Genomic DNA, 23,500 nt, shown 5'->3' on the forward strand with positions numbered 1-23,500 from the left:
GTTTTCATGTACCCAAAATTCATATGTTGAAACCCTAACCCCCAATGTGATATATTAGGAAGGGGGTCTCTGGGAGGTAACTAGGATAAGATGAGGTTATGAGGGTGGAACCCCCATAAGATCAATGCCTTTATGAGAGTCACAAGAGTAGCTTCCTCTCTCTGCTCTTTACCACATGAGGATACAAAGAGAAGACAGCAGTCTACAACCCAAAAGAGGGCTCTCACCAGAACTCGACCATGTTGGCACCTTGATCTTAGACTACTAGCCTCCAGAACAGTGACAAATTTCTGTTAATAAGCTTCCCAGTCTATGGTACTTTGCTAGTACAGTCTGAACTAATACATGTGGCATTACTTATTTAGCACTTACAATTCACTAGTTGCGATTGTGTGTAAATATTTCAAGTTCAAATTATAAATGACAGAGTTGAAATTGTTATATATAATTACCAACCTCTTTCTTTAAAAGAAGACCTGATATCTGCGTTCATAGGTAAAAAACAGATACAAAAGCAAAGAGGAATGACAACTCCATCTAAAAGGAATAAGAGTATTAGTGAGAGAAAGGGAACAGCAAGAAGTAGGACGAGGCTAAAAGAAAGAATACACTGGTGTTTGGTTTCCCCAAGGGATAATCCTAAATAAATTTTAAAAAATAATTTTTATACTCTACTTTCTGAAAAAAGTTATGGGAACATTTAACAAATTGTTCCCTAACCATGCATCTAAATATTTGCATCAACCATTCCTTTAACTAGTAACAAGTCAGAAAGATCCAGTGAAATTAGTTATTTGCTAGATTTCACGTGCCAGTCAAAGTCAGTGAATTTCAGTATCACAAGAATCAAAATATTTCTCCTTAATTCCTGAGTTTTCCTGTTAACTTGTTAAGTAAAAGAGCCTACTCGATTCCAGGGACTAAATTATTTTCATTTATTTTCCTATTATCCTTGAATAGGCCAGACAAAGACAATTTTTTCTTTTAAATTTAATTGCTTAGGGAAAAATTATTCTTAAGGCAGTAGCACATTTTGTGTAGTTTCTTAGTAAACCTACATACATTTTAATCTAAAAGTGGGTGTGTAATATCTATCAGAAATGGGCTGTAAAGGAAAGAAAGGATTTACGGGTGAATCTAGACTCATTAAATATTTAAACACATTTCTTTATTTTACATTTTGAGGTATGTTGATCTGTTTAAATGTTTTAATATGTTTGAAATTATTATAAATGTTTAGGCTTTTAAAGACTTAATATGTGCTGTGGTAGGTATCAAAAAATATCTCTCAATTAGTTGTCTAATTTATTAATTCATGGTACTAATAGTAAATCTTAGCAAAAAAAAAAAACAAAAAAAATAAACAAAAACACCAACCAACAGTTCTTACTGACATGACTAGGAAAATTGTTTTTCCTATGCAAAACAATTGTAATTTTTAATTAAAATCCATTTTAATATATGATAAAAAGTGTTCAAAGTTAATTTAAATTTTTTAAGCAGAGTTTTAACATCCTCAACACTGATAAACATACTTTCATAAAACTAAGCTGCCTGAGAAGAAAGATGGAAGCTTGGCCTATCTCCATGCCCTCTTCCATTCTTACATTTAGAGCTTATATCACTTTATAAACCAAAGTCCCTCTTACTCATCCCAAGCCTCATCATGCATTGCTCCCAACATGGCAAAACCTCTGTGACACCAGAGGGACAATTCCAGAAGGCTTAGTTATTGAGAAAGATTCTCTGGAAAGGTTACCAGATGGGGGCTTTAGTAAGATGCTTATGCTTTATCATTTACCTCCTGTTCTTCCTGGATCAACACTTTCCTTTTTACTGGCTAGTTTTAATCAACAGTAATGTGCTTAATTTTCATTTTCTCTATCCTAAACATGACCATTCCTCAACCCTGTGACTCTCGCGATACTGAAATTCACCTGTATTATCTTGTTCCTGTCATTCTGTTCATACCCTAACTTCTTGAACGTTCTCTGCAATATCTGTCCCTACTACTTTACATGCAGCTCATTTCCCAACTCACTGTGATATCCCTTCAGCAGGTCTGTTCTCCTGAAACTGCTCAGCCAAGGTTTACAATAAACTGTGTCTTACAGAGACGAGGGGTCACTGTCAGTACACCATGGCCAACATCTCAGAAGCGTCTGACACTTGACCGCATCCTCCAGTCTGACCTTCATTTAGTTTCTATGCCACTGTCTTCTGCTTTTCTGTTCCTCCTCCTCTTTCCTTTTTGACTACCTGCTCTAATCTTAGGTAATTCGGAGTTCCTCAAAATTCGAAGCTAGGAGCCACGTGTCATCCTCTCTGCACATACAGCCTCAACCTCCCAAATAGTTATAAATGCCATCTCTATGACACAACTTCCACACATCTTTACCCAGAATCATATCTGTAAACATTAGTCATTATTTGCAAACCCTATTTCTACCTGTCACCCTAGAATACCTTCACTCGACATGTCCAAAATTGACCATTATGCATTTATTGGCTAACTCCTACAGATCGTCGGGATGCCAGCTTAGCAGTTGATTGCTCTGGAAGATTTCCCTGAACCATATGAGCCTTATATGCTCCTGTGCTTACCCTGTCACAGCCTCTAGCATCACTTTAATTCAATGCGCAATTACCCATATCCCCACCAGACGAGAAGCTCTGTGACAGCTGACAAAGAGTCTACTTTTTGCCTTGTATCCAGCACCCACCACAGTACCAACAAATAGAGACTATACTCACTACCTACTTGTTGAAATTTAAATTTCATGAATCTATATTTCACTTTAGTTTCTAGTTCATGCAACAACTGAAACATGAGTCAACAACCATCAAACATGGTATCTCCAAGAGAGTATAAGTAAAACTGATGCTATAATCTATCATGGTGCCTCCTTCATGACCCTAGGAAGGGTTCCACTTGATTACTTACTCTTTAAGGCCTATCTTCTCTGCCAGAGTGCACCATTAAAGGAAGTTATATCTTTGTATTCTTTACCAATGTTGTGAGAAACACCTGCAGTCCTGGCGGGATGCCTGGTGCTTGGAGCAACAAAGTCATCAAAAGCAGATGTGGACTTGCACACAAGGACACATTGCAGGGAGGGTGCACATCCCTGACCTATTTTGGGACTTCTTGCTCTAGGTATGAGGATGGGAAAAAGATACCTGAGAAGAAATAGCTGATAACACGGTCGTGGCCTTGAGGCTGAGTCTGGGAATTGGCTGTAGTTTGTAATTGCTAACCTGATAGGCCAGCTTTGTGAGGGAGAATAAAAAGCCATAGAAACAGGGGTTGGGGCTGCTAGCATTGCCAATCCTTGCCATTCCTTCTCTCCCTTATCCATGTGAGTAAAAGCATTTCCAGACTCCGACTCTTCTTCCTAACCATCTCCGCAACAACCAATATATTGACAAACACAAGTAAATTACTCAGAGCAGAGATATTTCAAAGTATTTTAGGAATTAATGAAATCAATAAAACTATTCTTGTTCCCTTTCGATTTGAAGGCAGATTAAAGTATTATGTATTATGGCACTTTGTGTCTCTTTAAGAGTAGAAAAATTCTATTATAATTTTAAAATGTACTTTCTCTTGATTCAAAAGTTGTTTCCTCTTTTTTTTTTTCAAAAATAATCAGCCAAAATGACTCAATGCATTTGAGTAGAAAAAACTCTTTGAACTGAGTGAATATTTATAAGCTTGAGGTTTATAAGTAGATTAGACTCAACCACGAAAGATCGGGTCGAAATATCCTTTCCAACTTCCTGAGTTTCCTATGATTTTCATTTGTTAACTTCCAGGCTGATAATATGACAGGCACAGCAGCTGTATAGTTTCCTTTTCAGTTAGAGGTAGCTGTCTAGTTTCCTTTTCAGTTAGAGGCAGTTCTTTGCAAATACCTCTTCACAGCCTGGCTGGAGTCCCCATTGCCCTGGATGGTCTTTTCCTCCCCATCTCCTGCGCCAAAATGGTCTCCAGATCTTCCAGCTGCAGATCGGATCCAATGAGGAATTTCAGCTGTTTGTACTGGAGACGTTGAAGATCTTCTGGATCATCATATGCAGAAAGAGGCGGCCTGAGATCAGGAACTGGCTGCCATCCAGCTCCCTCTGGGGAAATCTGCAAACATTCTTGTGGGAGGCCATGGTTCTGGGCCAGGCCTTAGCTAAGGGTACAGACAGAGCTGGAGAACATAATTCTTGGTGTCCTCAGTGAAGAGGTTTGTGGGCCCATGGTGAGCTGGGTGAGGCAGCTGTATGGCTATGGGAGCCTTAATGGCTGCTCTGAGCACCTTCTTGTAAATAAGATCCTCTGATAGGCCATGATTATCATTTTCTGTACTTATCTCAATTTTGTTTACACTTTTTTTTCCCAACTCTCTTCCTTTTGTGGGCCTCAGATAATGTCATAATATCAACACTTCTTTTGTTTCATTACAATTGAAATCAAACTCACAAATGGAAAATGACAAAGGTCTCAGTCAAATAGGATGTGTTCACCAAGATGATACCAAGGTTGAAATAAACACCTGCATATCAATCTATCTGTTTTTAATCCTAATAAGAGTACTTAGAGGTTTGATCCTGGACTCCATGGTAACACTTCTTTAATAGCACTGAAATAGAAGTGGCCTCGCCTCTGCATCTTCCTTTAAAGGGGCTAATGCACTAGATTTCAATTCACTCACATTTCTTGGAATAACCATAGCTCATGTTTTCTGACACAATCTGCATAAAACTGAACACTAGGGATGAATTCATACAGTTCTCTTCATTCTGTCTCCCAAAATATGTTGACTGCACATATGTGACATCTTGCTTCCCAATATGCATGCAGAAAAAGTAAGAGAAGAATGATGACTGTCCTCCAGTGAGCAGGGGAGACAAACGTTAAAGACATAATAGGATTAATGAAGCACCAGCATGCTCAGTGCTGTTAAGAGCAAATGCTTAGAACTGATGAAAAAGAGGGACTGGAGGGCAACAGAAAGCTTCACTTTCTGACAAAAATCTATGGCTCTTGAATTTAAATGACACCAGATTTCATTTCCTCTTCTAAAACACTAAGATTACTTCAGTAGTGGTCACACAGGAAATTGTAAAGATCAAATAGAATAATATTTGCAAATGACAGGCTGCAAATCTGAATGTAGTGAATGAAAGCTGCCTTCAGTATTAAAATAACACAATAATCTGAACAGTCCATGTTCATCTAAGCCAAGGCAAGAAGAGCTTGGAGTGCAGCTCCTTTTAACAGTCTCAGGGGTGTGCACGTTGACATCTCCCCAAACAAAACTCTGGGAGAGGGGATTGTCTGTAGGGCTGTGAAGGAACAGAGCCCCAATTTCCTCTGTTAGCTCACTGCCTGGCACACTCATGATAGTAAGCTTCCAGCTCACTTGAAGCTCTTTGCAGAAAAACAGCAAGGAAGAAAGTTGTCTGACAGATAATATGGCTCTTTTGTGAATCATAAAAATGAGCAAAATAATCCCTCATCTTCAGATTCAGTTTATCTCTGGTGATATTATGTTAAGGGATAGATTAAATTAAAAAGTTGTAAAGGCCAGGAAAATGGTAAAAAAATAAATAAATAAGAATCGGGGGTCAAGTTGGATGATGGGAAATGAGACATTCCCAGAAATATGGCTCTTTTGTGAATTGTAAAAATGAGCAAAACAATACCTTCCCTCATCTTCAGATTCAGATGGTATTATGTTAAGGAATAGGTTAAATTAAAAAGTTGTAAAAACCAAGAAAACGGTAAGAAATAAAAACAGTAGGGGTTGGATGATGAGAAATGAGATATCTCTAGATTTTTAGCCACTGAAAATCACACCACTCTAATTTAAAAGCTATTCCTCAGTCAGCAGTAGGGTAGAGTAAGTGAGTCTTTCTCTCAAGCATGGAATTTGAGAAGGTACCAAGATGTAAGTAATTAAGATAATATTTTAATGCATTAATAATATGGAAAATTAATGCCAAAACATCTATGATGAACAAAGGATCATTATTTTAAAGACATGAAATGACCTTGCATTTGCAAGTCCCTGAGAGTCTTACAAAGGGACCTCTCTGCAAGTAAAATTTGGCAAATTCTATTCAGTCTATATAAAATGCTGAACACCAAGAGTTAATCCGTACACTTCTATGTCACAAGAAAGTTAAAAAAATCTAACCTGCCTAAATGTCCTCAACTGTTTGTACACAATACAATCAAAGTAGAGTTCTGCCAAAGACATTTGGTAATGTGAAAATAAAAATTATTTAAGATTGGCATGTAGTCGCGAGAAATTGTCAAACAAGGCAATTCTCAGATGAAAACAAGTTAAAGAATGAATCTTGAAACTATGAATGAGTACACTTCCATTAGCTCAGAAAGTAAAATTATACTAAATTCTTATTTTGGTATAAATAAAACACATTTTAAATAAAGTTCAATAAAATGCTGTTTTAACAGTTTTATGTGAAAAATATTTTTAAATGTTACTTTTGGTATTTATATTTAACATTCAAATATTTTAATATTTGGAAAGTCTAATTAGATGCTGTTATAACGTTGCTGCTTCTCAGTTTTTCAGTACATCACTCCACCACTTTGCAACGCTGGAACGTTGAAAATTCACTGCAAAAGTCACAGGGCCACAGTGCAGCGGGGCGTCCGCGTCCCAGGCCTCGGGCCCAAGACAAGGCTGCACTCATTCCTAGCGACGGCGTCCTCATCTCTGAAACCGGCGGCATCTCGCCCAGAAACCATCCCGCACTTGAAAAATGGCTAAACAAGCTCTGATTCCCAGTCTCGCATCCCTCAGTGAACAGAGCTTTTGGAAAAATGGACTCCCTGGAGTTTCTCGGCGAAAGTAAAACACAAAACTCGAGGGAAAGCGCACATATTGCGAGGCGTTGTGCCCAGACCTACCGAAAGCAATGTTCCTGGCGTGGCCAAGGCTGAGCTCTGTCCGCAGCAGTCAGCGGCCGGGAAAACGAAGGCTTCTCACCGACTATTAAAGCGGCACGAAGTTGCGCCACAGCCCCGCGAAGGCCCTTCTTGCGCGCTACCCGCCCCACAGAAAACCAAGGCACCCGAAGTCTTCGTTTCGTACCCGAGCGTGAGAAAGAGCCACCTGCGTGCTCTCATGCGGCCAGGTGGAGAAATCACGCTTTCCAGGGACCCAGCCAAAGAAACTTCGAGCTCTTCAGCGGTGCCTATGCACCGCGGGGCGCACATCCATTCAATCACCGGCATCCTCAATGGCGCAGTGCTGTTGGTGGCTGACAGCAGGAGTGATGCTCAGCTCCATCCTGGCTTGCCCTCTGGGTGGAGACCAGCCGTGGCTTCATAGCCTAGAAAACAGAGAAAATGTCACTCTTTTGAGAGAGCTGAAATGTATCCCACTTGGTCATGCCAGAATGACACAACCGACTTCAAATCTCCTCAGGAGAGAAGAGAGAGCACTCAAATCCAGAAGACAACGCGCCGTTTCCATTGTCTCATGCTCCAGCAGGTATTCAACCTGTTGAACACAGAGGACACCCCAGTGCCCCTTGGAACACCACCCCGCTTTAGAAACTACTCTCTAATCTCAATCACATTCTGGAACAGCTGGAGCAGATGAAAAAAGAAAATCTGGTTTGCCCCTCTTTGGACATTCTTGTCCGGAATAACTTCCAAGGAAGCTATAACTATCTGAAGCCGTAGAAATACAACTCCCGTGTTTGCTAGTGAGGTTGTCAAGATTACAGCGCGCCTTTTTCTCATGTAACAATTATCAAAAAAAAAGTCCGCAAATACAGAAGAAAGTTATGCTGGTGACTCTATTCAATTATATTCTTTGCTAAATTCATAAACTATCTCGACTCACATTTCTGCTGCAGCTGAGAAATACCTGATACCAAAATCAAGGTGCTATTTAAGAAATGTCGTATATAACGAATCTACAAAATTATGCTTAGAGAGAACATCATCTATTTTCTTAAGTAAATAATTTTATGACTTTTTTTTCTTATCTGTTTAAGGTGTTTTGGGAGGGGGGGTGGGTGGTGGGTAAAGTGGTATTTGGGCTTTCCAAAGTGTAAAGACTGGTTGTTTTATAAAAAGATTCTTCAAGATAGTGTTTTGTTAAAGACATTTGTCAGTTAAGTTAATGTTAACTGTTCTAACTGATGAACAGAAAACTACCAAGAAAATTATTCACACTTTGATTATTATAGAAATTCACTTTTCTTTTGTGTAGGAGTACGATGTAAGCATTCCTGATCAGTTGACTCTTCTGGTTGACTGTTCTGATTTGGTGATTCAAAGCGATGAGTACTTTCTATTTTGTGATATTGCTGCAGTCACCATGTGATGCCAAATTTGTCTGTGGTACTTGAGTCTCTACCATTCAGTTGTACACGGAACCATTATGGCAGATCATGTGAAATATTTTAAAGAGCCAAGACCGTACAGGGCAATATTGGTAATGCTCACATTGGTTTATCTGAATTTATTTCAATGGATGCCAAAATACATAGGAGTCGAGCAATAGACTCTAATTCTGTGACCAATGGAAAAGGATACAAATTCAGTGAATATGTCCATTCTTTATTTTTATGCTATTTCTACCAATGCTCTTTTAGGTGAAAAAAGAAAAAAAAACAGTGTGTTTGCTGCACACACTTTATCAACAACAACGGCAACAACAAGAACTGAAAATCTTTTTCCAGAAATTAAACCCTGCAGGAGATAACGTGGATGTTATTGGTTAGACTTCACAGCATCACTGATGTTTTGAAGAAAGCATTGGTTAATTCCCAAAGGCACAGGCTAAAAAAGTTGAAAAGTGACTACAAGAGTGGGGACTAGGTCTCAGAACACATTGATGGAGACAAGGAAAGTATGGTCATGTAGCTCCTTGCAGGCACTTGAGGATCACTGATATCAAAGTGGAGGATGTGGAAAAAAAAAAGTGGCAAGCAAGTCTTCCTTTTATGACCAGACTTATCATTTGCAACCTGATATTCTAAATACTGAAAATAGAAACTTGAGGAAAATATCTCTGAAACCAAATGATGTTTTGAAATATACCTTATGCAATATTCAATTACAACTTCCTTTGTAAGATTAGGAAGAGTTTACAAGGTGTCTACAGATCTACTATTCAATTAATTCATAACTATCTAGTAGATGTAGGTATTATTTTTCCTCCTATTACTCCCTTCATTATTCTCTTCATGATTATTGATTGAACTCCTGACACGAAAGAGACTGGACTAGATGCCAGGAGACAAGGTTGGCTAAAAGGATTTCTCTCACTTTAGGTATTTTCCAGACCCCTGGGATGTATTCTAAACACAAAATAGGTCAGGTCATGTCTGAGACTATTCAAACTCCATTAACAACATAGCATAGACTAGAGTAGCTTGTAATGAACAGACATTTCCTGCTCACATTCTAGAGGCTAAAATGCAAATCAGGGTATCAGCACAGTTGGGTTCTGGTGAGAGCCTGCTTCCTGTTTGCATACCGCTGACTTCTCCTGTACCCTCAAATGGCAGGGGGTGGGGGGGGGGAATGGATCTATCTCAGGCCTCTGTGATGAGGCTGCTAATTCCATTCAGTCGGCCCCACCCTCAACTTTCATTATTTCCCAAGGGCCACATCACATGACACCATCATTTTGGAGCTTAAACTTGAACATATAAAGGTGTGGATATACACATTCAGACCATAGCAGGTCACCGAAATTCACATGCCTGGCATCTAAAAGAAAGAATATAGCCATGCGTAAGCAATAAAGAAGAATAGGCAAGTTAGAAGGCAAAAATTTCAGATTGTGGACTCAGAATCCAAACTCTTCTTTTTGGCCGGAAGTAATGTTCTAATTATACATGCTTGATTTCTGAAAATCAAGAAATGGAGCCCAGTAGCCCACAGCGATGGACAGAAATAACAGAAAGAGTATGATCATTTATCAGTCTTTATGAGGGGGTCTCCAAAAAAGCTCAGGTTTTTGCCATCTCCATAAAGATAGACCAGAAAGCAATGAGGTCAATTGCCTGGATATTGTAAGCTGTGTAAATCGGGAGAGTTTGAGTTTAGACAGCTGACGCTGTATGTGAAACCAGGCTGGTTATTTTTCTATTACAACAAAGTAAGGAGCAAATTAAAGATGAGGTCATACTTGTGAGTTGAGTATAGCGCTAGGCAAAAGCTGAAAGTTATGCTGCTGTTTCAACAATATAAATGTCCAGTGCCATATCCATTTTAAAAGATAAAATCATAGTAGTTTTAGCAAGAAACTCAGTAGACATTATCGATACCTATATGAGTAATGTAGAAATATTAGCCATGGTCTATTAAAATCCAAGCAAGTATGGCCACGATGAAGCAAAATAGCTTGGTCTTTCCTGAATCCGTTCTAGTAGAAAGTGAAAATCCGAGGACCTGCTTCAGTGAAAATTACTTCATGAGCGATCGGCCTGGGCCTGATGTCAAGCATGACACAGAGACTCTGACAGTGTCCAGTGACTAAAGAGCTGACTTAGCAAGGATGCCCTCGTACCTTCCATTTAAGCAGTAGGAATCTGGAGGGCTGAGGCAACATGACTTCTCATACAAACTAAAAAGTCTTTGAGATCAAAGCTAAAACTCAAGTCATTACACATTAATAATTAGTATTTATGCAGTTCAATCATCTCCAGAGATGGTTTCCTTTTGTTCGAGCAGAATAAACTTGATTGGAAACTTAATACGAAAATACAAAGAAAGAGTCAACTGGATGATGTTGTCTGAATCTTGAGCTCTCTTTGGGGGTAATATTGCTCCCAAAGGTGCGAATAGTAGTTCTCCTGAGTGTGAACAAATCTTAGGTATTAACAATGGTTTGTGGTGCTCCAAAGCTTGGTCCTATCCAACAGAATCTGCTTCCTTAGTATTTATTTTTGGTTTGGGTTTTCTTCTGTATCATATGAGAAGCATTGACACCGACATCAGGGAAGATACACAGAATACAACATTGGTGCTACAAACTTATGGTGACTTGATGGCTTATTGGAAGATTTTCCTTCTATCATCTGTTTGATCTCAAAGTCCTCTTGTGAGATGTGGCTTAGGAGCTGCCATTCGCTGTCTTTTGGACGTTGCTTATGTTTTTGCCTCACTGTGAGGTGTGTTTGAGAATACAGTGCAAACAGTTGATTATTTTATTATTTAGCTCTCCTAACATTAATCAACACATCAATGATTATGTCAAAGACTACGTAGAAAAAAATGTTAACAATATTTAGGTGAATATCTGGCAGCTAATGAAGTTAAAAATTACTTTCTGATATGAAGCAAGATTAAAAGTTAAGAACCTACCTAAAATGAATGTTAAGAAAATAATTTAATTTACAATGATATTGAGCAATTTCGAATGATTTTAAAACATATCTATACATTGCTATTACTTTATAGGATTAGATACATTTTTATTTGAATATGCAATTGGATACACCTCTATGTAGTAAATATGCTACATTAAAAGTCACCCTGCAGAATCAGTTTGAAGGTCAAACTCGATTAATCTTACTTAAAATTGAATCTGATGTTTATGAAATAGGCATTTTAACTATACTAAATATCAGTAGCTTTTAAATTTAACTTGTAATGGAAATTTTTTATTGATTCACTTTTAATTCTTCACAGAATAGGAGCGTAAACTTTACACAATCTTTTTTATATATAAGGCACAGATATAAAACAGTACATAAATATCTATACCGTACATCCGTGATAACTTTTCTGGGAGAATTCATTTAGGAAAATGTCCAAAAGACTCTGTGGGTAAGGTTCGATAATGAAAAAAAAAAATGGTTGAGAAACAGTGCTCTGAACCCATTTAGAAAGTGCATAAAGGAAAGCAACAGCAGAAGTAGAAAGTGAGGGGAACATTTAGAAATAGAAAACTCACAGGCTCCCTATATATGACACATGCACAGAGGCAGGTCATCACAGCCTAGAAGCCAAGGTTGGCAGAATCACCAGGGTGGCCTGCACGGCCTCATCTGCAAGATCTCCAATGGCCCTGCCCTGTTCCTTCCTGATGGCCGTGGTGGTGCTCAGCTGCCACTCCATCTGCTCTCTGGGTTGTGACCTGCCTCTGACCCACAGCCTGGTCGACAGGAGGGCGTTGATGCTTCTGGGACAAATGAGGAGAATCTCTCCTTTCTCCTGCCTCAAGGACAGAGAAGACTTTGGATTCCCCCAGGGGGTGTTTCATGGCAACCAGTTCCAGGAGGCTCAAGCCATCGCTGTTGCCCACGAGGTGACCCGGCAGACCTTCCTCCTCTTCTGCACAGAGGCCTCATCCGCAGCTTGGGATGAGACCCTGCGAAGCAGATTCTGCACTGGACTCTATCAGCAGCTGAACCACCTGGAAGCCTGTCAGACGCGGGAGGTGGGGGCGGAGGAGACTCCCCTGCTGGATGAGGACTCCGCACTGGCTGTGAGGAGATACTTCCAGAGAATCACCCTCTATCTGCAGGAGAAGAAACACAGCCCTTGTGCCTGGGAGATTATCAGAGCAGAGTTCATGAGGTCCTACTCTTTATCAACACACTTGAAGGAAACATCAAGGAGTAAAGATTGACATTGGTTCAACATGGACATGGTGCTCACTGACTAAATGTCACGCTTCTCTTGTTTTGCCATGTCAGAGACTCTCTTGTAACCATGACATGAACGGAATCAATTTGTCCAAAGTTTTCAGGAATTTTATCAACATCATGTCCCTCTCTACCGATGCCCATGCTGATGTATCTATTTTTCTATTTAAATATTTATTTGTGTATTTATTTATCTTTATATGTCTATATTTATCATTTATCGTATTTAACTTTTTTTTAATATAATCTGCATGTACATCTTTACATTGTGATGATATGATAAATATGTTCTTTTATCTACTTAATTTGGTAGTCTCGTGTTTATTAAAAATTTACCACTGTGGACTTTTCGTATTTGTTTAATCTGAAAAAGAAGCACCAAGCTTGTTTCTGCCACTGGATTTAAAGAAGGGATGGCACAATTCGTTTACTCATTATATTATATTCAAATGATAAGTAACGATTGATTTTCTCTAAGTCAGGCTGTGTGTTGCCCTCAGGATGGAGAGGTGAATGAAACAAATACATTTCCTTCTCTCCTGTATCTTTGGTTTTTGTATGAAAGAAGCCTAAGAACAATAATCGAAATAATATCAGTTATGTTCAATAGTATGATGAGAAGAATGAAAAACAAATGCATTCTCTCACCAGCAGCCAGAGTGATGAATGCCAGGAAATGAAGACATAAGTAGATATATTCTCTTGTTGACTGGGAGACATGTAAGTGCAAATGTCCATTGACAGTTGGACATGCGTGTTGCATTATACAAGGAATTCTATGGCTGGAGGTCCATATGTGGTCAGAAAAAGCTGGAAATTCATGTGGTCATGTGTGTGTTGGGGGGACAGTGTAGAATGAGATGCAGACTTAAAGTTGATTCTCAGGCTCAAAAACTTTTTAGAGAAGAGCTACAAAGAAAACAGAGGTCAGTCTCCCATACCTTAGAAGAGCAAGACAGAAAGGTGGTAAGAGTGCATTAAGAAAATAAATGTGCTTAGAAAAACATCGGTGGACTCATAGAAGATGAAGATTGAAACTACCCACCACATCAGGAAAATGGAAGGCACTGGTGACCTTAATGGCTTGATAGAGAAAAAGTTTTTAAAGTACATGATAGTGTCAATAAGGAAAGACAGTGAATCTGATGTGGAAAGGCAGAAGTGAAAATGGAAAAGATGTGGGTGTGTTTTTCACAATCCTTTTTCCCTTTTGTGTAGTATATTAGTTTCTGGGTGATTTCATGTAATGGAAGTATTCGTAAATCATATTAATGGATATAATATTATATTTAAATCATAATTTATTAATTCCCTACAATGATAATCTACCATGTCTTAGTAATACTACTTTGTGTATAAATAAGCCACTCAGTTTTTCTTAATGTGTCAGGCAAAATAGATAAGTATTTCATTCTTTCATCAAAATATCTAATTACCACTGAGAATACAATGATTCTTGCAATCGTTGGCTTTATTAGTGAAGTCACTTAACTTACATCATTGTGACGCCAATCAACTACCGCAGCTTTAAAACACATATTATTTTCTGATACAGCTGCATATGATGTGCTGTTTTTAGTACGACTCTATAGCAATTTTTCTTAATTTTGTGAATATGACAGTGCACGAGAATTCTAAGAAGCAAATTATCATGGTCGTAAAAATGAACAGACATCCTTCAAAAATGAATGTGGCAAGCTGGATCACGCAATGTCTTTCTCAATATTTAGGTTTAAATAAAATGGCCAAAATCAGCTGAAAATACAGAATGAACAATGGAAGTCCATAGAGCAAGAGAGAGTTGTGCAGAATACAGGAGTATGAACAGAATTCACATCAGAGCAGAAATCCGGAATGGAAGACTCACAAAATCACCGTTAAGTCACAAGAAAGGATTTTTCATTGCAATTCCATCCTGCATGGACATATGTGTGATCTTCAGCAACCCACTTTATCTGTCGAAGCCTCAATTTTTCCATCAATAAAACAGGTTCAAAACATTAACTTAGATATTAAGACAATAAATGAACACATACATTTTAAGGCACTTAGCATCATATCTTCCATAGAGGAAGGACTTAACATATGGTAGATATTTTCCTGTTTTTCTTCAGACAGCTTAACTATGAGAATGTGATTTGCTTCTTTCCAAAAATTCTTAACCCCCATGGCCGAACTTTCAGAAACTGACCTCCAAAGGAGGAAGCCTAAAAATATCAGAATTCTGTCTGGAATTTAAGGAAAGACTCAAAAACTGTCATTCCTCATTCAATGAAGTGTCTCATTTTCTCAGTGAAGAAATGGCGGCTTGTATTAATATTAATGTTAATCCGAGAAAGGGAAAGAAATGTCCAGCTTACGGGCAAAAGAACATGATATTTAAAGAGAGTCTAGCTCCTAGTACACTCCCTCTTTCCCTTCCTCCCAGCAAGCCAGGATACATTTCCATATCACAGTAGTTTTCTTACTCTCCAAGGAGAAAACCTCACAGAGTCATTCAATCTCTTACCTCTCTGCCCATTCACACAATTAACTGTTTTCTGTTCTTTTGTGGTTTCAGCTTAGAAGATTTTCTAAAAAGCAGAACATCACAAATAAAAAGCCAAAGGTAAATAAAACTTCCAGGCTTTGCAGAAACATCTGCAGGAGGGGCTCTCCTTAATGTCCCTGGAGCGTGATGTAATAGTAGCGGTAGTAAAAGGAGACTGAAAGCGGGATCCAGCTTGTGGGTGGGCCAAGGCATCTCCTCTCAGGGAACACAGCCCCCGGGTGGCCACGTGGGACAAGGGCGGTGACTAACACTGGAGGGCTGGCTGCTTCTCTAGTCAGAAATCTTGTCAAGCCTGGAGATATCTCTTCATGCTACAAACAAGGCTACTTCTTGGCAACAGTACATTCAAATGTTGTCAACAGCCTGTTTCCTAATCCCTTGTCTATTACAAAGACAAAGAGTCTCCAAGTGTCCACCTTCAGGCAGGGCATAAACTCTTTGGGTTCGGGCAGTTAAAGGGATAGAGAAAATGTGTTATTTCTCTCCATCCTACTCTGCAGACCACAGCCTCTCTACGAAACACCTGTTCCACGTGCTATGGAACTGTGGGGGCAGCTAGAGCTGCCCGTCTGGAAATGGAACTCAGTGGTAAGCAGGAAAATTTCATTGAACATTGATTAAATGACTCTCAATAGTACCATTTTAGTTTCACGGATTCATACCTAATATCTGACTTCAACTGTTATTAACTAGGAGTGTGTTCTCATCACCACGTGGCATAATAATCTTGACATCTCTTTCACTCGGTAGTTAAACTTTTGCCTAGGTAGCAAAAGAGAGAAGTCTGATACAAGCTAAGGAATGTGAATGAATAGTGTCATTGTTACCTGAGAGCTAGCGACATTTTATTGTTTTTCGGTTGTATCCATTTTGGTATCATTTGAGAGTAATTTCTATAATCGGCACAATCTTTTCATTGAGGTGTTTCACCAGCAAGTGTGTGAATTGCTGACGGTGCAGGGAAGCCTCCAAATGTGGAGAGGTATCACATCCTTTCCTTACATAGCACACTCAACAATGGATTTATTGCTCTCTAGCTTGGGCTTAGTAGGACCCTGCTTACATTTCAGCTCCTATTTTACATCGATATCTTCTTAGTTTGCTAATCATCCAGGAACTATTAAGTTGAAAACTTCTTTCCACCATATTTATATCAGATATATCCGTTACCTTCAATTAATTAATACAGATAATACAATATCAGATAAGACGTGTCCATTAATAATTCGTTTACTCAATTTCTCCCTTTGTCACAATGCTTTGAGTATTGCTACGATAATCTCACATCATTTTCTAGATGAGATAGATGTGCCAAGAATTCCTCTGTTCACTAACACCATTCGCATTCCTTCTGACTAAGTGTACTTCATCTACAATGTGGAGAGCATCTCTTTCATGAAAATCATAGGCTCTCGGGGATGCACACATAACCAAATGGCAAGGAATAGAATAGTCTGGGACGACTTCTTCATCAGTTTAAAGAGTGAAAGTGGATCAAGAAATTCCTCATCTACATCTGAGGTAAACCAAAGCTGAAAATCAGCAAAGTATCTAGAAGAGCAGTTGGTCTTTGAGACTGAAGTGAAACATATATTGCACATTTTAATACTTCCTGGCGCACTTCGGCCTTCCCATTCTGGTTTTCTGAATGACAGCCTGCCTTTCCCATATGGCATCATTTCTTTCCTCTCCAAGGTAGAAATTCCCAGCATGCTCTCCTCACTCATGCTGCCTTCAGCACTGCCCACCCACACAGCCCTATCCTGCTCCTCTGTGATTTCTGGCCACCAGTTTCCCTTTCAGAACACAAGCCACCACTTAAAAGCAAAAGTTGAGTGAGAGTTCCAGGTTGCCAGAAACTCCTACTTTAGAGACAGTTTTTCCCCTTCTGATGAGTATTTTTGGAAATGAGACATTCCATTGTTACAATGATGTAACAGTAGCTGTAACTAAAGGAACTGAAAGTGGGATCCTTAGCTGTGGGGACTAAGAAACATTTACAGAGGAAGCGCGCCAACTACTGGCCACGGTGGACATAGACATCAACCGAATCTGCTGAGAGCAGGCTTTTTCCTGTCCTGGGTAAAAAGACTGAGTCCTTTCACCCACTTCTTCAGAGCCACAAAGAGACTCTGTCATAGAAAGAACTGATTTCTAAAAGACAGTTACCGAAGCTCACTGTCTCAGTTTTTGTATGTTGGGGAAGGACAATCCCCCCATTTTCAGGTAGGGCAGGGAGAACGGCAGCCACGTGGAGACAAAGGGTCAGAATGTGTGTGTTTCCTGCCCCCAGCTGCTCAGCTGGCCAGCTGGCCAGAGTCTCCCTTTATTATCCTCATAGGCCATTTGGAGCCTGAAAGCCTTCCTTTCTGGGTAAATCAGGAGAAGCAAGATAAATCAGGAAATATGCCACCAAGGATTTCAAGCATCACCAAACAAAGCATGTGCGGATGTGGCCACACCTCCACTCTCCCTCCCTCCCCAATTCCTGTGCTGCAGCAGGTAAGGTCGCTGTGATGTCCAGTCCTGCACAGAAATGCAGTGAAGACTGGGAGCCCGACCAACGCGTCCACACCCTTCACTGGCAACAAATGCGGGAGATCATCTGTGCCCCTGTTCAGACACTTCCATGTCTGATTCCATGAGGCAGATGCTGCGGGACTCACGTGTGCTCAAAGGCAACAGCGCACATCTAGAAACGGGAAGAAGATGAAAGTCAGCAGCAGATTGAGGACCGTGAAGGAATACAGAGATGTTTATGGTGTGGACTGCAACAGGCAGGCCCTAGGGGGTGGAAAGATTCCAGTGGGCAGCACAGAGTCAGAGGTTTCTCCAGATTATTCCTATTCGGACGGGGAGGAGAGCCATGTGGATTCCCTGAGCACAAAGTTCTCCCACTGAGATGTGGCCAATAGCAGTGTTCCCGGGCCGGGGCCGTGACTCTGATACCACAGCACCTGCTGAGTGTAGGAAGGAATGAGGATTACTCCACTGCAAGCTGCAAGCTTCAGTTTCCATTGGCAGAAAAATCTACTCCCTCATAACTATTTCAAAGGAAGTGTGTCTAGTTTCCTTAGCATTTAGAGTCAGTCAGTGAGTGACTCACACCAGACCCCTGCTGCCATACAAAACAGTAGACAAGAGTCCTTTGGCATTTGAAGTGATGCTCGAAATCCTTTATCAATGCACTGTTCCTGATCTTTCGATTTCATGCCACGGCCTCTGCATGGAATATAAAACCACGTCCATTTCAATCCTTCCTTTTTTTTTTTTTTAACACAGGCCTTTACAGATAAGTCATTATCTCAAATGTCCTGAAGGTTTTGACCTTGGATTTTAGGACCTTCAGAATACTCCATCCTTCCAGATTTGTGTTTCTCTTTCAACAGTCCAAATGGAGTTCTTGAAAAGATTGAGTTAATAACTTCAAAGATCTTAGGACAGTAGCTGGTCCATGGTTAGCACACAATTAATTTATTATTTAAAATATCATCATCAATATTTTCCTCATTAAGAGCAGATGCTTTTCTTAGGACTTTCTCTTTCATTCTAGATTTCTCAAGGTAATCTTTAAATTGCCTGTGAGGATTTCTGAACTAGATAGACTGCAGGCAACGGTTACTATTCAGTATCATGAAAGAGAGGGTTGTTAGTGTTCTGGCACCTGGGTTCAGGGTGTCATTCTCTTGAGAATTGATTAGTGTGACTCCTCTCTTCTCTCCTCAGAACTGATTTCACAGGATCGCATGAAAGAAGAATGAAGTGGCTGGTTTTGCAAAGCCGAAGGTTGCTCATTGATCAGAACGTAGTCTTCTTTGATCCTCTGGCAGGGACAGCCATTTCCCCATTTTGTGTAATTCCATGCTGGCTTTCATCCTTCCACTCTCCACACCACCCAGTCCCCATATTTGCTTCACTAAGTTTTGCTAACTTAGACTGTGTCTTTATCCAGCAGGAAAGTCACCTTCCTTCATTCACTTTCATTGCATTAGATTTACATTTATTTTACTTCGTGCTTACAATCGACTGCCCAGTATTGCTGTCTAGGAAAGTTGAAATAAAAAGTAAAAAGCTAATGTCTTGAAAGTTAGAGAGAAAAACGGTGAAGGCCCTTCACAATTCTGTTACTTTCTCTTGTTTACATTAACCTCAGGATGAAGCAGAAAGTATTGCCAGATGAGCAAAACAGAGTAAACCCCATAAACCACTATGGAAACATTAAGTTATGAAGAATCTCCTTATAGTTGTTATTTACATTTAAAATGGAATAGCACAAATAAGTAAAAGAAGGCTATTTTTTACCGCATTATAGCTTCAGCCTCACTACCCTGCAGTTTTAGTATGACACAGAGGATAAACAAAGCAGCCAAATAGAAATACGCAGACTGAATGAGCATGTCAGGTGGGCCAGCAACAGCCCCAGGCTTGGAATTGGCAGAGGGGATTCAGTACCTGGTGGTGTCCAGGGCTCTGACTGGCTTCCTGGAGGAGGTAGTGGCCAGGACGGGCAAGTGTGGGCCTCTAAATTTCTACTGAGAGACGTTATCTTTGAATCTTCTGTGCCCAGCTCAGAAATTCTGATCATAGAAAGTAGTCAAAAACTTAAGGAACGAATCTTACATCAAAGCTGAATTGGTAAAATAAATATTATCTGCCTAGTATAGGCAAAATGATTACAATTGGGTAACTTATTCCTCCACCTGTCGACAAAATTAACTTTGCTATCAGCATGGAAGGCTCCTGACACTTTGAAACCTGGGAACAGGGGGTCACTGCTGACAACTAGGGTTTTTGATACAAACACCCAGAGGAAGGAAAAGGATGCCAGAAGGTTACTATTTTGCCAATGATGACACAAGCCCTCCTTAGCAGGGGAATCTAGGGTCCTCAGGACGATTTCTGCCTGCACACAAGGAGTGAGTCCAGGAGAGTTTGGGTTGAGGACATTTTGTCACTCCAGAAAAAAAGCGTTACTAGAAGTGGCATCTCCCTCGTGAGTCAGGAGTTGCTGGGAAAATAAAAGGATGTTTGGTTTAAAATCCCCACACCTGAACACCCCAGAAGAGAACCAGGATTCTTGATCAAGTATGCGCACAGAGGAGTGGCACCACAGACCAGTCACACTCAGGGGAAAGAAAGGGCAGTGTCTGTCTTATTCCTGACCCTGTGGCCCCCGTGAAGCATAACTGCACGGATATACAAGAATGTGTTCTAGAAGGAAGAGAATCATCCCAGAAACCCATTCACTCATGATCATCAGTCGCCACTGTGAATAAAATATTAAACGAATCCCAGCCCATGGTTCTAAAGAACTTATTCACTATTCATGGTCCGTAACCAACCAAAACACACAAACACACCGGACTGAGGCAGCCTGTCACCCTTTGTAAAGTAAGGAGGATAAAAGGGTTACCCAGGTTAAGACAAAAATGTGTTTCTAAAACAGAGAGGAATAATTTTTATCTTTAAAAATGTACATTAGTGTGTGTATGTGTGCGTGTAATTACATACCTATGCACACTTCTGATTTTGGGACAAAAGTCTTTTCTCATTTGATATGGATCCATTGGAGTGATACATCTGAAGATTCCTGGGAACATTGGCCTTCTATTGCAAAATTAATAGTGTCAATTGATGAGGATATCTTGTTAGACTCAACAAAGAACACATAAATGAAAACAAAAAAAAGAAAGTAAAAGTGTAAAGAAATGTTTAGAAAATGAAAATTATCATGTTCCCTATTTAATGGCTATGCTTAGAAGGAATGTCATCAGAGAACGTAGAGTCCAAGGCTCCCCACACTTACACTTCAGCCAGGGCAGCAGCATCCTGATTCCTTATGGCTCCCCTGCTGTCTCTACTCACCGCCCTGCTGGTGTGCAGCTATGGCCCCGGTGGGTCTCTGGGCTGTGACCTGTCTCTGGACCACGTCCAGGTCAACAAGGAGAGCATCGTGCTTCTGCACCAACTACAGAGAATCAGCTCTTTCCGCTGTCGCAAGGACAGAAAGAACTTCGGATTTTCCTGGGAGATGGTGGATGGCAGACAAGTCCAGGAGGCCCAGGCCATCACTGTCCTCCACGAGATGCTCCAGGAGACCTCCAACGTCTTTGGCTCAGAGCAGTCTTCTGCTGCCTGGAACACGACCCTGCTGCACGGGCTCCTCAGTGGACTCCATCGGCAGCTGGAAGACCTGGGCACCTGTTTGGTGCCACACGTGAAAGAGGCAGAATCTGCCCTGGGAGTGGAGGACCCCACACTGGCCGTGAAGAGGTACTTTCAGGGCATCCGTCTCTACCTCAAAGAGAAGCAATACAGTGACTGTTCCTGGGAGATCGTCAGAGTGGAAATGAAGAGAGCCATCTCTTTATCAACAAACTTGCTAGAAAGGTTATGAAGCCAGGATGGAGACCTGGGGTCTCCTTGAAATGATTCTCAATGGTGTTTGTGCCATATCATAGTTGCGCATCTGTCATCGGTCATTCCCAAAGGGTCTTTCTGCTTTAGTCACAGAAATTACTGAAGTTAATTTAGCAAATCTTTTCTTGGAGTATTTAGCACACTTATGTTACAAATTCGGCTCCTGGAGCATCAGTCATTAAGAGGTCTCTGCTTTTTTTGACTAATTGCTTCTTATTTAAATATTTATCATTCATATATCTATTTATATGTATCTATTTATTTATTATATATTATTACTTTATTAGTCTTTTTGTTATCTGTCATATTTGTAATATTTAAAAATCCATGTAATTATGCATTCATCTCTACATTGTGTTAAAATTTACAAAACGTATTTACCTTTCTATGTTAAGTTTCCTTTTACCTTATTTATTAAATTTCTATCCAAAAAACTTCTCGAATTTATTTATAAAATCAAAATCCAAACCCTGATAGAAGAATGACTAGCAAAATGTCTTTACTCCATTTTATTTAGATGACATGTAGATGATGAGCATCTAATTTCAAACTGTGTAACTGTGGTCAAGGAATCCAGGTAAATAGAGTAAATATGGATAATTCTTGTTGTGTTGAAACTTTGTGTCACAGAAAAGGAGCCAAAACCTTTACTAATGTTTATTTCATTTCTATCAAACACTGCAAAGAGAGAGAAAAGAAAGGAACCAAGAAGAAACATGCCAGAAATTTTAGGTGCAAAGGGGGCTGACAAAGGAAAATAATATTAGATGTCTTTTCTAACTTTGGGACACATTCATGCAGCTGTCAAAGGGATAGTTGGGAATATGGGTGTACGATGAACAAAACTGCCATGGGAAGGTATTAAATGGGCATCCCTTATTGCATACTGTGTGTTCCAAAGACATAGTGGACCTTGTAGGGCCAGTGCAGATGAACTCCCCAGTAGACCTAGAAACAGACACACTTGGTGTTTCTAGGATGATCTGGTTTAGTAAAATGAATGGGACAGAAACCATATGGGCCTGGGTTGATGAGGAAACAGAAGAATGAGAATTCAATACACTGTGTATGAAAACTAGGTGCTTACACTTGTTTGTGGAGTGGAGGTGTGAAACAGAAGATGCCTGGAGGAGAATGTGGGTTATCATGGCCTCTGCACAGTTTTGCTCCTATTTTCTCAGAATCATTTTCACAGAACAGCTGAATTGGCACAAAACACAAGAACGTTTTCCATGTCTGACTTATTTGACAAAAACTCCTGCTTATTTAGGTCTTTGTTATCATGCATCGCTTATTTGACTAAAAAGTGAGTTCTCATCGTTCATATAAGATCACTGTGTAGTGAATTTCAATGCTAAGCCATTTGCTTGCTAACTGCAATTCTTTTTTCCATCGAATTTTAGAATCAAGTTTCATTTTCATTGATCTGTTATTTCATTTACTCTAGTCTCTCGACGGTCACTTACATTATTTATGATTCATAATCACTGATGTAAACATTTTCTATAAATTAGAGCCGTATTCTATGATGGATGCTCGTTTTTAAGTTGACACATGCAGAAAGAGCTGGACAGTTTTTTTTATATTTCTCTAAGCACTCCTTAGGGCATAGAGCCAAGCATCCTCCTATTTGCTTTCGTCTTTTGATTTTACACACATTCAGATCCTTTTCTCGGTATCCTATTTTTAATTAAATTCAGTATTCGCTAGCAGCTTTTTAAATACATTCCTTTCTGATAGAAATTTCCCGAGACTGGTATATGGAAATTTTAATTCTTTCCTTATTGCAACAGACACATCCTTACCCTAAACCTAGGTAATTTTGATGATACAACTAGTTGTGAGATTGTTTCCTTTATTAATGTGAGTGTAACCTTCAATTATTGCTAC

General features: G+C 39.8%; 2 protein-coding genes and 1 pseudogene across 2 annotated transcripts; all 3 read left to right on the forward strand.

Annotated features, from left to right (window-relative positions):
- Nucleotides 1-7,263: 7,263 nt before the first annotated feature.
- Nucleotides 7,264-7,775, forward strand: LOC107506747 (annotated as a pseudogene).
- Nucleotides 7,776-12,045: 4,270 nt separating this feature from the next.
- On the forward strand, nt 12,046-12,623 carry LOC107508426 (interferon alpha-1-like). Its single transcript, XM_016140204.2, has one exon. The coding sequence runs from the start codon at nt 12,054-12,056 to the stop codon at nt 12,621-12,623; it is 570 nt and encodes a 189-aa protein (XP_015995690.2). The 5' UTR covers nt 12,046-12,053.
- An 8,406-nt stretch (nt 12,624-21,029) lies between these two features.
- LOC107518588 (interferon omega-1-like) lies at nt 21,030-21,587 on the forward strand. Its single transcript, XM_016160416.2, has one exon. The coding sequence runs from the start codon at nt 21,030-21,032 to the stop codon at nt 21,585-21,587; it is 558 nt and encodes a 185-aa protein (XP_016015902.2).
- Nucleotides 21,588-23,500: the final 1,913 nt, after the last annotated feature.

Source organism: Rousettus aegyptiacus, unplaced genomic scaffold (assembly GCF_014176215.1).
Source record: "Rousettus aegyptiacus isolate mRouAeg1 unplaced genomic scaffold, mRouAeg1.p scaffold_m13_p_3, whole genome shotgun sequence".
NCBI lineage: Eukaryota > Metazoa > Chordata > Mammalia > Chiroptera > Pteropodidae > Rousettus > Rousettus aegyptiacus.

Excerpts from the sequence above, each read along its gene's own strand:
- LOC107518588 (XM_016160416.2), top strand. The coding sequence starts at position 21,030 with ATGGCTCCCCTGCTGTCTCTACTCACCGCCCTGCTGGTGTGCAGCTAT.
- LOC107508426 (XM_016140204.2), top strand. The coding sequence starts at position 12,054 with ATGGCCCTGCCCTGTTCCTTCCTGATGGCCGTGGTGGTGCTCAGCTGC.